Below are 15919 nucleotides of genomic sequence, written 5' to 3'. Positions count from 1 at the left end.
TTTGTAACTCCTTCTCACTCAATAAAACTATAACTATAAACTTATATCCTACCCAAAGTAGGAATGGGTAACATGATAGAATGACATGATTCTTGAACTATATGTAGGTTCTGAAACCCTATACATTTCTTGTAGACAACGTAAAATGCTATTGATAGATTAGCATTATATTTTATTTGCAGTAAAGTACAAATGTCCCACTTAGTTAAATATGGGAACAATGTATACATCAGTTTTCTAATGCGTAAAAAGGTGCAGTTATAAAAATAGGAGTCATTATTTTTGTTCTTGCTGTAGGGTCCACCTGGTCCCTCTGGAGAAGCTGGACCACCAGGACCTCCAGGAAAGAGGGTGAGTACAGTTTTTTGTTTGTGTGCTTGATGTCTTGTACAATATGTTGTGCTTGTTGTGTCTGAAAAGTGAGTTAAGACAAAAGTTCTGTACATCTACATAAATAAACTGTGATAGAAATAAGATTTGGTAGGTCAATAAAAAATAAACATAGCTCTCAACTTGAGCAAGATTTAGGCAGCCGCTGCTGTGTGAGTGCGTAGAGATGAATAATTATTGCGTGGTATAATAGGATATTGATTTGCTTTTGTTTTGTGCAAGAACCAGGGAACAAAGACAGGAAATAATCAGGCACATCACTGAAAGTTGCAGGGCTCGGCAGTCAACAGACCGTGGACATATGTATATTTAGCTAACTGTGTATAGATTTGTCATTTTGTCTATATAGGCGACAGTGTATATATCACTATGTCTGCATGGATGTCTGCATATAAACTTTTTTGGTGTTCAGTTGCACATGTGATTTGTAAACTTACCACATGTGAAAGATTAGATAAGAAGTAGACTTTAAGTATTGTACAATGTTTTTTTGTAGATGTGAATAATATATGTGAATATTTTGAGACTTTGCTATATGTACTGCTTACCTCTCTGCAGTAGCAATGGGTAATGCCTCTCATTGTTGCATGACAATTTATACTTGCAAACATGTATGATATGAAGTGAAGAATTTAATTACTGTTGTGCTATACACTAGTTATGAGTGGGTCGGGTTTTTCCCGACTCGCACCCGTCCGAAGCCCTCCCTCCTGCCACCCGAGCTCGCCCGCAGCCGGCTACCAGCTTCCTTTTATAGACTCGCACTAACCCACCCCACTGATGATGTCACAAAAGGGGCTGGATGAGCAGGTGCAGCGTCTATAAAAGAAGTACCGGAAGTCAGAAGCCGACACTGTGGCGGACGGGGAGAGCAGGAGAAGAGCCCCCGCCACCCGCAAAGAGGAGTGTGGGGTCGCCCCGAACCCGACTGACCCGCGGGTATCGGGCCGGCCCGCACATCACTACTATACACATTGAACTTGCTCTTATATATAGTATATTGCTGCCACATAGACAAAGGCAGAGCCATTGGTTATTGATGCATCAGGCCAAGGTCCACTCGTCATTTGCACAGCAGAATGTGCATTAACAGTGGCTGGAACAATGCACATCAGTAGTAGCAGGATAACTGTGCTTTATCTATGTGGGCCTATCCTTTCAGTTCCAATTTAAATATTAATATAAATGTATCCCCCCCCTTAATAAAAGCTATGGAGCTTGCACAGGTGCAGCAAACCCTAGCATCCAAAAAGATACCTGCATATTGGTTGTTATATACTGTATATACATATATTATACCTATATTATTATTATTATGCACCTTTTATTACATAAACCTAATATTTATTTACTTAGGGGCCCATTTACTTAGCTTGAGTGAAGGAATAGAGGAAAAAAAACGTTGAATTTCGAATGTTTTTTTTGGCTACTTCGACTACGACTTCGAATCGAACGATTCAAACTAAAAATCGTTCTACTATTCGACCATTCTATAGTCGAAGTACTGTCTCTTTAAAAAAAACTTCAACCCCCTAGTTCGCCACCTAAAACCTACCAAAGTCAATGTTAGCCTATGAGGAAGGTCCCCATAGGCTTTCTAAGTATTTTTTAGTCGAAGAAAAATCATTTGATCGTTGGATTAAAATCCTTTGAATCGAACGATTTGAAGGATTTAATCGTTTGATCAATTTAATCGTTCGTAAATCCTTCGACTTCGATATTCGAAGTCGAAGGATTTCAATTCGGCAGGAAGGATATAAGTAAATTTGCCCCCTAAATGTGTGTATATTTAAAAAATGTTAATTGTGACTGAAATGGATGCCTTTTATTAAAAGAATAATATTATTTGAACTTGAAACTTACAAGCATATTACAATCACACTTTTTTTTAAAAACAATTCTTGTATAAACTGAGCATTGGGCTGCAATGTTGTTATTTTTTATTGACTAAGCTAATCTAATTGCTTGAAGAATCAGGAGATATGGAAACAAAAATGTTGTTGTAGGTCAATGGCAAATGGGGTGCTTTGTTACCTGCATGGAACTCAAGCTCCCCACAGGTGATAAATGAACAAAAAAATGTTGCCATTGCCCTAAACGTAGATGGCTACAGGTATGTAGCCATCTAAAATCCACAAAACAGCTAAAATTTGCCAAAATGCATTGACGTCTATGTGACAAATTGCAGAACAACTTTTTTCACACATTAGAGCCTATGGGCATAATTTTCGCAGCAAAACTTGGCAAAAAGTTTCACTCATTACTACAGGTATGTTACAAAATCCCATAACTGCGAGAAATTGCATTGTAATTTAAAATGCAATGACAAGGTATATTCAGGTGCTTTGATGCTCACAGGAAGAACAATTTCCACATGGGCATTAAAGTTCCTCTTATGCCACTGTCCATAACTCTTTTAAAACAAATCTATTTTCTTAGACCTATGCTTATTCATTTCAGTTATAAAATCTGTAATTTATGTCCTGGCTAATGCCTTCTCATTTATAGGGTCCTCCTGGTTCTCCTGGTGCAGAAGGAAGACAAGGAGAGAAAGGTGCAAAGGTGAGAAATTGATTTTTGATCATTGTTATGTTTAATGCTGACCCCCTCTACTACCAACATTAATTCACTAATTACATGGGAAAAATGATAAATGGAAAGCCCAACCTTTGTTATTATATTCCAGGGTGAGGCTGGAGCAGAAGGAGCACCTGGCAAGACTGGTCCTGTTGGACCACAGGGACCTGCTGGGAAACCAGGACCTGAAGGACTTAGAGGAATTCCAGGGCCTGTGGTGAGACTATTTAGCCATAAAATTGCTTATCTGACATTAAAGTCTGACAGCATATCCTTACAATATTATTATTCTTATTTAGAATGTGCTACACATTCTGCAGCTCTGTAAAATAAATGGGGGCATACATTGAAGATACAGATTACATAACTGATACACAAGGACCCCAAACTAAAAGGAAAATGCGGATCAGACAACTGCTTGCACTATGATCTCACATACTACATAAGATAAAGTGGAATATAAAATGGTAGACTGATAGAGATAAACCATACATTGAAATGCTGTAACTGTTTCATTTTTTTTTACTTCATCTAATGTTTTTCTGATAATAGGGAGAACAAGGACTTCCAGGTGCCTCTGGGCAGGATGGACCTCCAGGACCAATGGTAAGTGAGATGGACAGTATTAGAGTATTTCTTGTCAATCCAGAGATTTGTTGGTTTTTCTGAATGGTCTGCTCACATATAGATCATGCTAAGTCAAGTTTATACTTAAAATTGAGCTTAATTAATTATGTTCAAGTGGTAAATTAATATAGTTTGTAAATAGACAGTCAGCTATATGTTAACTTCCAGATAATACATTGGGTTTAATTTTAATAACAATGAATGTCTTTGTTCTTTTTAGGGTCCTCCTGGCTTACCAGGTTTAAAAGGAGAGCCCGGTACAAAGGGTGAGAAGGTAAGGCTACTTCTGTATTGAAGAGAATTGTTCATCAAGAGAAAGGGATCATTAGGATGTGGTTTTATGGTGGTGTAAAATGACTTATACAGCAGATAAGTGTTTTTGTGTAATCACAGGAAATAGTTCTAGAAGAAGAATCCTAGAAGTTGATATGTTGTGTAACAGTTGGAGGTTGCATACAACACTAAAGGGCAAAACGTAGAGACTGCATAGGGCAACTGGATGGGTTGAGATGTGGAATTATGTTCCTAGCAGATATGCAACAGTATCAGTACCCACAGGGGAGATTATATGGAGCAATAAGGATTCTTGGTTTTCCAAGATTACAGCAATGGGAGAGACATTGACGAGATTCACATGTGAACTTAAAAATGAAACATGATACAAGAAGATGAGATACATGTTATTATTCAGTTTGTTATGATGAGTCACATATAACCAACACAGCATTGCTGAAAGAAGATGTAGCAGGAAGCTTTCAAAGAAGGGTTACAAAAAAGGAGCATATATAGCAACAGGGTGGATTCCAGGAAATAGTTCTATCAGTTGAAAGTAAACCCACTGAATATACTGTATGACATCACTGTATTTTGCGTCTGTGAGAAGACAAAATCTGAACTGCCTAGAATTGGAATTCTTTAATTTTAATGAATTTTCTACCACAACAAATCCTAGGGACATCCAGGTCTGATTGGTTTGATTGGGCCACCAGGAGAGCAGGGTGAGAAGGGTGACAGAGGACTTCCCGGTTTACAAGGATCTCATGGAGCCAAAGGAGACGTTGTAAGTACATGATTATCCTAATAATTAGCCAGTTTCATAAGAAATTGAATATCCAACCTAGTCTACAATTCCCTACAGTAGAAATGTCAAACTATTTTCATATAATGTACTGATTATTAACTAAAGTACATTTTAGAGAGGCACATTACTATAAAACTTTGATGTTATCCAAAGAGATTATGGGGTTTATAATCTCTTCAGGCCCATACACCTTTAATCAGACAATATACACTACTCTGACATTTTTACTGTCATTCTGAATTAGACCTAATATGCCTTTTGTTTAGAAATATATAGCTGTGAACAATACAATCCAAAGGGAATTGTTCAGTTTCTTTGAACCTACTGTATCTGTTGATACAACTGATTAAAAATGTTATAAATAATATCTATTCATAGTAACAATTATGTTTTACCTTTTTTTTAGGGAGTAACAGGCTCTGCTGGTCCCCTAGGTCCTTCTGGACCCCCTGGTTTACCTGTAAGTACTCTAAAAAAAATTATATTTGGCATTCCAAGCAATTCACATTTACACATAATCAAATGTATTTGGGCAACCCTGGCAAAGAAATAGAGAACACAGTTCACTGTTCTCTGCTGATAAATATATATGAAAACACATATGACTTTTTTGCGAATTATGATAAAGATGGGAAGAAAGGAACTTTTCGAATATCTTTCCTACATTTGAGGAACACATTAATACAAACATATGTGCATATTATGGCTTAGTTATTGTGGGCCACTGTGTCACTGCAGAAATACAAAATGGGCTTCTCAACCCTTTTAACTTAAAATACATTGCTTGCCAACATCAGTGTACTTCATGGCAGGGTTGTTATGCCCATACAGTAGCTGGCAGACAAAGAATGCAAACCAATTTGTGAAACATTTTTTTAACATTCACTGTGATTTTTTTTTAGGGTCCTCAAGGTCCTAAGGGTTCAAAGGGATCATCTGTAAGTAATTTGTTCCATTTGTCTTGCCCTTAATGTTATAGACCCTGTACATTATCTTCCATCTGCTCCCCATTTACTTAACATCCCTTACCTCACCATCCATGCAGTTCATTTGAAGTCTCTATATGTAATTTATTCACTAAGCATACCTTTACTATTTTCAAATGCTTTCACCTGACCCATTATTTTATTAGTTTCATCCATATTCTACATGATTTATATTAAAAAAGTACTCCCTGGCTAATTTTATAGCTTTCCTCTTGTTTAATTTAGATTTATAGTTTATGCAGAGCTGGCCCCAAATGTCAAACAATGTAATGTTCTACCATTACTTAAGAATGGTGTGGTACAGGGGCGGAACAATAGAGGAAGCAGACCCTGTGGCTGCAGGGGGCCTAGGAGGTATAGGGGGCCCAATTAGGCCCTGATTTCAATATATATTGGTAAAAACAGAACAAACTCTGGATAGCTGAGGGGTCCTATAACTTATAGTTACGCCACTGGTGTACATTCAGAAGCTCACTGAAATATTACACAATTACTCCATCTTAAAAACAAATTGCAATCTCTATTGGCACAACAGACAGTGTGCCTTCAAAACTGTGCATAATGTAAAATCTGTATACTGACATCCCTGAATGTTTAACTTAGTTTCTTTAGTAATCAACATATAGTTTAGTTTTAACACTGATCATTGTAACTTTCTTATAAGCATGCTCTCCACTGTATTGTCACAACTGCCAATTCAAAATAATTGTAGCACACCCTCAACCTTTGTTATCTTCGTTGCAGGGTCCAGCTGGTCAAAAGGGAGATGGTGGTCTTCCTGGACCTCCTGGTCCACCTGTAAGTATACCTTCAAGTATGAGTATAGGGCAGTAGTTATTAAAGCTGTTGGTAGCTTAGTGTGATAAGTTCACTCATTTCTAGGTGATATTTATATTGGTATTAGGGGGAATATAGTACTGGGAATTTCTGTAACTATTTTAGTGTAAAAGGGCCTTATTACTTTTAAACAGAGATGTTTAAACTTAATTATGCTGTAATGAATAAAGTTTGGCTTCTAGTATAAAGGTTGTGCACAGGTTAGTGGTAATTGCTGTGAACCCACAGAGGCTTAGTGGTTTCCACTGTTGGCTCGGGTTCAATTCTATCCTGGGCACTGTGGGTACTTCAGTTTCCTCCTACATTTAGGGGGGTATTTATTAAAATTAGAATTTTTCTCCTAACTTAACCTAACTCCCAAACACGATTTGGCTTAATCTACTTAAAAGTCTGAAGGAAAATTGTATGTGCTGGAAAAGTCTCAGCAAAATCATGTGACAATTTGAATGATGCAATTTTTTCGAATTGCCCCACGAAAAACATCAAATTTTTCGAGTTTTCAAACAGAGACCAGTGTCAAACCCTCGAAGATCATGTAGTCAAAAAACATCAATTGTAAAAGGCTCATCTGCCATTGACTTTTAGATGACTTTTTCAGGTTTTAGCTACAGTATTTTCGAATTTGGATTTTAAGCAGCTTTGGGGCAAAATATATCCTGACAAAATTTAGGTTTTTTTTTGAGGCTTAATAATTAGACCCCTTAGCATTAATCGGCTTCTGTTGAAATTGTCCATAGTGGGTGACGGAATTTGATTTCTGATTTCTGGCAGGGACTGATATCAACAATAATCAAGCTTGGTTATGTTATGATATCAGCTCTATGAAATTATAATATTTGTTATTAGTACAAAAATGTGCCATAATACAAAAGAATGTTTTTTAATTTTTATGTTACATGTTGTGTTAGGGTCCTCCTGGGGAAGTGATCCAACCATTGCCTATCCAGTCACCAAAGAAGACCCGCAGATCTTCAGATGATATGATGGCTGATGCTGGAGACAACAACTATGCATATGAAATGAATCTTATATTTAAAGACCTTGACTCACTGAAGACAGATATTGTGAACATGAAATTTCCCGACGGAAGTCAGAAAAACCCAGCAAGAACATGCAAAGACCTGCAGCTTTGTCACCCAGGACTCCCTGATGGTAGGTCATCTACTGAAAATTCATTATTTTAGGTTTGAATTAAACAAGTTAAAACATATGGTTTCTAAAATGAATCTATTATAAAGAATATTAATGTCAAACTTATGCCATGATGGCAGGTGAGACTATTGTTTGGGTCAAACTTTGAAATAATACATTATTTTTAAAATGAGTTTCTGCTCTTCAGATACAGTAGGATGTCTTCACTTCACTCTCAACAATGTGAGAGTTGTTGTATTTGTTAATAAATAAAATAAGCTATGATTGACACAACATATAAAGCCACTATGCCCACCATGTGAAATACATACATTTCAACAACAGACAGGAAGAAAATGTCCTGCTTAATAATTACATTTGCACTGAATAGTTTTGAAGTAAGTTAAGCAAATGGCTCATTTAGGCTGAGTGCCTTTTATGTAGGAGCTACATGCAGAGTGATACAAAATAGTGTGGCTGCACAACAAATGTGGGACTTGTTTTCAATAGTCTTGTAATAAAACTGCATTTTTTTTATTGTTCAGGTGAATACTGGATTGATCCAAACCAGGGCTGTTCTGGTGATTCATTCAAAGTCTACTGCAATTTCACAGCTGGAGGAGAGACTTGTATATATCCAGAGAAGAAATCAGAAGGAGTGAGTATAAACACGTTTGGCCTATGCTGTGTTGAGTAAAAATAACTTTTGTATTATCAGTGGCAATATTTAGTGAAACACAAGTAAATTAACTAAAATATAATGTGTAAACTTTGGCAGATATTTATAAGTATGGTTTCAGTATGCCTCTGTGTTGTAAAATGGTCACATGAAGCTAATAGGGAAAATGTATTGACCTATAAACCCAATGCATAATGGTGACAACAAATGGGGAAGGGAGGGGTTGTTTGTACAGAACTTATACACAGCATCTTGCAAGTTAAATTAATTTGAATTTGTCCCAGTCTGTAGTGAGTCAAAGTTGAATCTATCACACAGAAAAGGTCCGCACTCTCAGGTCTTAAATAAAAATAAAAATGTTTCATTGAAGGACTAACGTTTCGTTTCTCAAAGAGAGAAAGACCTCGGAGAGACTGAAACATTAGTCCTTCAATAAAACATTTAAATTTTTATTTAAGACCTGAGAGTGCGGACCTTCTCTGTGTGATAGATATTCTACATTTTGGACACTGCACCCAGGCACATTTGAATTAAGTATCAAGAGTGCCAACTTATATATATATATATATATATATATATATATATATATATATATATATATATATATATATATATATATATATATATATATATATATATATATATATATACTATAGTATATAGCTTTGTGCTTTTTAATGAATTGTCTGCTTCTTACTTGCTCTTCTGTTCTTACATGAGTTTTTAATTCTGCATTGTGATAACAGGTGCGGATATCATCGTGGCCCAAAGAAAAGCCTAAATCCTGGTTCAGTGAGTTCAAGAGAGGAAAGCTGGTGGGTTTCATCAGAATGACTTTGTCTTAGCATGATTGCATATTACCTTCTTAATCAAATATTTAGGGTTGTAGTCATGCACTTGCACTTTCATGTCATTTAGAATTTTTGTGGTTTGTAATAGTGATACAAAATTTTGCCTTTTTGCTCCCTTCTTAGCTTTCTTATGTGGATGTTAAAGGTAACACCATTGACCAAGTACAAATGACCTTCCTGAGACTCCTCAGTCAATCTGCCCGGCAAAACTTCACCTATACTTGTCAACAATCTGTTGCTTGGTATGACAGTGTGGCCGAGCACTATGACAAGGCCCTAAGGTTCCTTGGATCCAACGATGAGGACATTTCCTATGATAACAGCCCATACATCAGACCTTTGCATGATGGCTGTGCGGTAAGTACTGTATATAGGTTGGATATTTGTAACCTACCAGTTATGTAAAATGAAAAAGATGTCATGGAAACTTTTAGCTGGTGCAGTATTTGAATTGAGAAGACAATGTGGGCCATTGCATTGAGAATGCATTGGTTGAGAACTAGAAATATTTTAATCATTGTTCATTTAACTTTGAAAGGGGTATTTTTGTGCCAGAGGGAAGTAAATTCCATGTAAAATAAAAAGAGTCATAAAAAGAGTTATAACTTGATTTACTTGATTCTACCTAAAGTTAATGGAATTTGTTCTAATGAGTAGTAACATAAAGCCATTAGAGACATGCATTGAAATTAATAGAAATTATTCTCTTAAACCACTTTTTAAAACAAATAGTCTGTCTTTATTGCTATCCCTAAATTGAAACTATTTTTCCAAATCAACACACATTCAGGCTCTAATTCTTCTAAACAAATTTGCTTCTGCTGTGATTTTGATGGACCTTTGTTTTAATTTGTTATGAACCAGTAATAAATATTACAGTAAACATAAAGCAATTAGATATCTCTGTATTGATACTGCTATGCTTTTTGACTCACGGAAGCCTTTCCAGAATCAAGTGTATTTAACAATTTATACATTCTCTGAATCCACATTGATAATATCCATAATATTTGTACAAACAAGATGTTATATTGACATAATGTGAGAGAGTAATGGCATGAAAGATGGAAAATGAACCAGCCAAGCAGGGTAGAAAGACAGGAAAAGGTAATGTCACCAACAGAAAAGAATACGTGTGTTCATCCGAGGGGAGAGTTTAATATAATGGAGACATGGAGTGCACGGAAGTTTTTATTTGCAACTCTTGTAGTATTAGTGTAAAAATAAAATTTCCACAAATCACCAAATAAAATAAATGCACAAAAATGTTACCAAAAGAGAACCAAAATATGAGTAAAGTAATGTGAATCTCTAATCTGTTGCAGCATTGGATTTTTTTATTTAAACATATGAAAAAACGATTACATTTTTATGATTGTGATGTTATATAATTGTTGGCTTAATCCTAGATGTCAGGGGTTTACAGTTTAAAACATAAATGATTACAGGTCTTTTGTCTTTTTTATGATTTATAAATGGTCACAACCATTTCTTAAGGTTACATATTTATACCTGACGTGATCATGTTTTATCTTTGACAGCTGAAGAAAGGATACGCACGAACAGTCCTGGAAATTAATACCCTGAAGATAGATCAGCTGCCCATTGCAGATGTAATGATCAGTGACTTTGGGGAACAGAACCAGAAATTTGGATTTGAGGTCGGACCGGCCTGCTTCTTAGGTTGAGACTGGAATGTGGACAAGCAGCTTAATAAAAAAAATTTAAATATGTAAAAAAATGTTTTCTTAAAAAAAAAAGCATCAGGCTTGGAATGTCATCAGAGACGTGTTCTCCACATGCAAGTTTTGAATTCGGATGGTGCACAGGGGAAGAAAAGCCAAATAACTAAAGAGCAATTTCTGTGCGTGCGAATTACCTAGAAATTGCCAGCGGCCCAGATTTGGGGCAGAATCACATGACTTAAACAGAAAGTATATGCCAAAAAATATGAAGGACTTAGACATGGTACTGTATGGATAGCATTGTCCTCCTTCCACGGAAAACTTTTGGTGCTGGAAAATACCAAAAACAACAAGCTTCGTCCATCATAGGTGCTATTAACTCTCGTGAATGGGTTTGACAAATGCTGTATACATTTAATTATTCTGCATACCTAGTTTAAGGCTTGCATGTCCTTTCCCAAAACTTGCATGTGACTCTGGGTTGAGCCTTCTTCTAAAAGAACCATGAAGAATAATAGGTTCCCCACTGTGTAGAAAAGAAACAGCGTGTTTACTGTGCAAAATAATGTACAATTCCAGTGGACCTCCAACCCTTCTTTCAGACACAAAATAAAAATCCCTTTGTATATATTGATGTGGAAGACCTCTCTTATTTGCTGTTGCTAGAACAAAATAAATATATATTTAACAGTCATTATATATAAAAGCCTCAGGTGGCCGAACTGGAAAATAAAAAAACAAACAAACAAGATGATCTAAATTGCAGGATTTCCTATGCTGCATCTTGCAGATCAAAAACCATTTAGGTGCAATATTTGATGGTGCTAATACCTCATTCCAGAATGTCATGACATGCATGTATATACCTAAAATACCTTTTTTAATTATTATTTGTGGTCAGGGGAAAATGTATTAAGAGTAATATTTCTGTATAAGATATTTGTCGGTTCTATGTGAAGTCAGTGGTCAATTTGTTTCAATTTCTGTGTCATCGAGGTTCGTGCATCTTCATTACATTAAACTCAAAGCATAATTTTATTTTTGTGGTCCGTGTTTGAGAATATTTTAAACTGGGTGAGAGCAGTTGTTTTTTTTTTGGAATATTCTTAGGTGCTGTACATCTTTATGAAAATCTTCAATGCCCAAAGAACGCAAAGAATTATTGGGCAGGACTCAGCCCTTCTTATAATAAAGAGATTCAATTTGGTATTTATATAGTTAGGCTGTATATGCAAATTTAATCCCTTTGTAACAATTTAGTTTATCTCGGTCATGTGATTCTACCCGGGTTGCATAGAAACCTAAGAGGGGCTGCTATTCCTTGGTTAATTTGTCACCCAAGTATATTTTTTAAATTATCCATCAAGAGTTGTTCTGGTCTTTCCTCCCTATTTTGGTTTAAGCTGGAAGTAAAGATAACTTTTTTCTTGTTAAAAATAAAGACAAAATCCTTTTGTAATTATTTTTCATAATATATGTAAGACTTGAAAATTGTGTGTTACTCATAAATAAACTGTTAAATTAATTGGTCTCATATCCCACTAGCTTATTTTTCCCACGACGTTTAATTACCGGAAAAAGGAAAGTTATTTCTTATTTTGTTGAAAGTTCAGTCATTTTTCTTTTTCAATAGCTTTTTTTGTTTTCGTTTTCATTTCCTTCCCCCCCCCCCCAAAGTTTGTTACTGTCACCACAAAGAAGATATGAGAATGTTATCAATAAATTCAAGTCTTGTTTACGTTCAAAGTTCTTTTTATTTCTTCGATTCTAGTTGTTTTATGTCTAAACTGAAAGTGCACTGCCAGCAGCATTGTAGCATTTCCAATGAAAACTATTTTGAAGTAGGCAATATTTTTAACAGCGAGAGCTTTGTGGTCATATTCTTGTGCCAAATTGAAGCTAACAAAGCATTCCTAAGAAACATAGCTGCATGGGAAGAAACAAGTCCATCTGTTCCAAAACTCTGCACTTATCCAGAGAAAGGTGAAGAAAACCTGCAGAAGGCTAGATGCTTATTAAACTTCAAAAAGGGACAAGTAAACACCTTCTGGCCATGAAATAATGACCAATCACTTTGGTTAATGTTCAAAACTGTACATGCGCTTAAGACATTAAATCCATTTTCTGAAACCTCACCAATGAACCAGCCATCACTGCTACTCTCAATATGGAATTTACTGATAACAAGATGAATGTGACGTACATATTCTAACATATTCTGTCCTTAAAACTGATACACTGTAAAGATATTTTCAGGAATGACTCATATCTTGTAATGGGATGCAATGTTTGTTTCCTTTTAGGGTAGGCTTAGAGCACAATACACTGTTGAAGAACTAAGTGCTGGACCTATTATAAATTTACCACCCCCTCTTTCTCCCACATGAAGCTAGTCCAAGCAGTGAAAAAATATAGAAATGTTCCACTAATGCACTGTAGCAAATGATTTTCAACAACTCTCATGCATGAACTTGTGCACAGTGGAATGAGTGAAATAAATGAGGATGATACATCTTCTATTTAATGCAGAACATTGTAATGGGCAATTTGCTAGCCTTTACATTTTTCATTTTAAAATGAATTACAGGGAAAGTATATGTAAGCAGGGACGCCCGCTGCGTCTTCTTCCTTCCTAGGCGCCGGTCTACTAAGGGCGTGCGCGGCGCGCTTTTGCTGTTTTTATTGCGCACTGACGCAATGACGTCAGTGTGCAATGGCGCAAAAATTCAAATATTTAAAGGGCCATTCTGCAGTTTCTCATTGCCCGTTATAGGTTTGTTCCTGGTGCCTTTAGCTGTTTGCTATTCTGATTCTGAGCTTGATTCGGACTACCTGTTGTGACCCCTGCCTCTTCCTGACGATTCTGACCTCTGTATCCTGATCCATTGCCTGAATTTCAACTACCTCTTCTGCTGTATCCCTCTGATTGATCTCTCGGTTTTGACCCTTGCCTGCCTGACCTCGCTTTGAACACTGCCTGCCCAGACCTGGCCTGATTTGTTTATGCTCACTTTTTGCCTGCCTCGACCCGGCCAGTTCCGTCTACGATCCCGTTTAACACCTTGTACCACGACCTTCTGCCCAAAGACTTTGCTAACAGTCGTACCCCTCTGCTTATCCAGAACCTTTCATTTAAGTCCTGGTGGCATCCAAGTAGCTAAGGGCTCCTCCCGAGGCCAATGGCGGTCACACTACAGGTGAAGCACGAGCCGAGACCAGGGTGCTTGGCATTTGTTCTGGTGTTGGGTGCCGACGGTGACAGTATTGCACTCCAAGCTAGAAAGTAATACCATTCAAAACTGAATGTTAAAGCTAGCAGGCAGAATTGGTAATGAGTTGCTTCTTGGTAGCTTCATATTTGCACCTAACCTACTGCCCAATTTGTTCTGCATAACTCCAATCATTCCTGGTTATGGTGATTTTTTTTTTATTGAAATGATGATGCTACATAAACGTCACTTTCCTAGAAATGGTCGATATTATGATATATACACTGTATTCAAAAACTGAGGGTTGTCATCATCACACTAGAAAACATCAGTCATTCCTACAAAGTAATAACTAGATACTTCTTTTTGATAATGGCTTATTAATCTTCATTTGCATAAATTATGATTCCTGCTTATACAGGTATCCTGTCCTCAAGGACACATCATTTTTTCTTTAAATTGCTCCAATAAAAGGTGCTTTGCCTTTCAAACACTCTGTTCCCACTATACATTTATTTCTGTAAGCCATGCCTGACTCAGAATACATTTAATGCTGTTCCATGAGGGTCTAATGATCTGCACTGTGGAAATCCATTGACTGTTTGCTGTACCCAAAAGAAAAACCTTTATTGTTGATCATAGTGGTATGTCTAAAGTGACGGGACTTTCTGTGTTTCACCATTCAACCATGACATTTCTTTGGTTTAGCTGAGTGGGTAGGAAAATGGAAGCCGTTTATACGCTTCAGGTTTATTGAAGAGTTACAGGGGAGGGAGTAAGTACAATCAGCATCACCTTTGTGTGCAAGCACAGCTATAAAGACAGCATAAGTGTAACCAGAGCGGAAGTCGTGACATGGCACAATGCAAATAATGCCCAAAATGTCTATGCCCAAAACTTCAAGTGGAAGGATAAAATTATGAAATTGAAAGATGCCTAAGCTGATACAGTCCCTTAACAAATGTGTGTAGGTGAACACTTTTTACCAGGCTGACCATAGATGAAACTAACTTCTGATAGAATGTGAAAAAAATGTGAAAGAGAAAAATTGCCAGTGCATGGTTTGCCTTTAAAAATAATTATTACAAAAAATGAGGTGTTAGTACAACACTTTGGCTAACGTGCTATATCATGGCCAATCGTTGTACATGAATCCTACGCAATTCGTGAGCAATATAAGTATGTAGTGCATTTAAAATCAAGTCCCCCAGCAAACAGTGTGGCTGTAGTAAGAGTAGTAAGACCAACAGTGCATTTACCCTTAAAGGAAAACTATACCCCCAAACAATGTAGGTCACTATTAAAAGATACTGAGTAAAACAGCTCATGTGTAAAACCCTGCTTCATGTAAATGAACCATTATCATAATAATATACTTTTTTAGTAGTATGTGCCATTGGGTAATCATAAATAGAAAATTGCCATTTTAAAAAATAAGGGCCGCCCCCTGAGATCGTAAGATTCACTGTGCACACATACAAACCACATGTAAGGTCACATGAGCCAATTAACACACAGAGTTCTGCCTTTTCCTTCCTCACTTCTTCCTGTTACAGTTAGTGTTGTAGTATTTCTGGTCAGGTGATCTCTGAGGCAGCACAGATAGAGTCACGAAATGGTGGTTCAAGGCAAGAGATGTAAAAGGGCAATATTTATGTAAATATATATTCCAGTTTGGTAAGATTCTTTAATATGTCATTCAATTTGATATAAACTATCTTAAGTATTCATTTTGGGGGTATAGTTTTCCTATAGAGCCTCTAGTGAGAAAGGGAGTTTTTACTCCCCAGCTCATTAACATACTCCTGTAAATCATTCCCTTTTTTCCCTGGCAGCTATAGGCAAAATAATAAAATGTTTTACTTG

The 15919-nt window shown here is 36.5% G+C and overlaps 1 protein-coding gene across 5 annotated transcripts in view; it reads left to right on the top strand.

Moving 5' to 3' along the window:
- The window catches only part of col11a1.S (collagen type XI alpha 1 chain S homeolog), a 120201-nt gene extending 107619 nt beyond the window's left edge, over positions 1–12582 (top strand). For all 5 annotated transcript variants that reach the window (XM_041561555.1, XM_041561552.1, XM_041561551.1 and 2 more), the window contains 14 exons: positions 298–351; positions 2899–2952; positions 3077–3184; positions 3520–3573; positions 3815–3868; positions 4547–4654; positions 5082–5135; positions 5578–5613; positions 6406–6459; positions 7407–7650; positions 8175–8287; positions 9055–9123; positions 9283–9516; positions 10701–12582. In XM_041561555.1, coding sequence (XP_041417489.1) covers positions 298–351; positions 2899–2952; positions 3077–3184; positions 3520–3573; positions 3815–3868; positions 4547–4654; positions 5082–5135; positions 5578–5613; positions 6406–6459; positions 7407–7650; positions 8175–8287; positions 9055–9123; positions 9283–9516; positions 10701–10847 — 1383 coding nt within the window. In that variant the 3' untranslated portion in view covers positions 10848–12582. The remainder of the gene's footprint in view (positions 1–297; positions 352–2898; positions 2953–3076; positions 3185–3519; positions 3574–3814; positions 3869–4546; positions 4655–5081; positions 5136–5577; positions 5614–6405; positions 6460–7406; positions 7651–8174; positions 8288–9054; positions 9124–9282; positions 9517–10700) is intronic.
- Positions 12583–15919: the final 3337 nt, after the last annotated feature.

This window comes from Xenopus laevis, chromosome 4S (genome assembly GCF_017654675.1).
Source record: "Xenopus laevis strain J_2021 chromosome 4S, Xenopus_laevis_v10.1, whole genome shotgun sequence".
NCBI lineage: Eukaryota > Metazoa > Chordata > Amphibia > Anura > Pipidae > Xenopus > Xenopus laevis.
The sequence above is the reverse complement of the archived record's forward strand: the minus strand, read 5'-3'. Positions and strand labels throughout refer to the sequence as shown.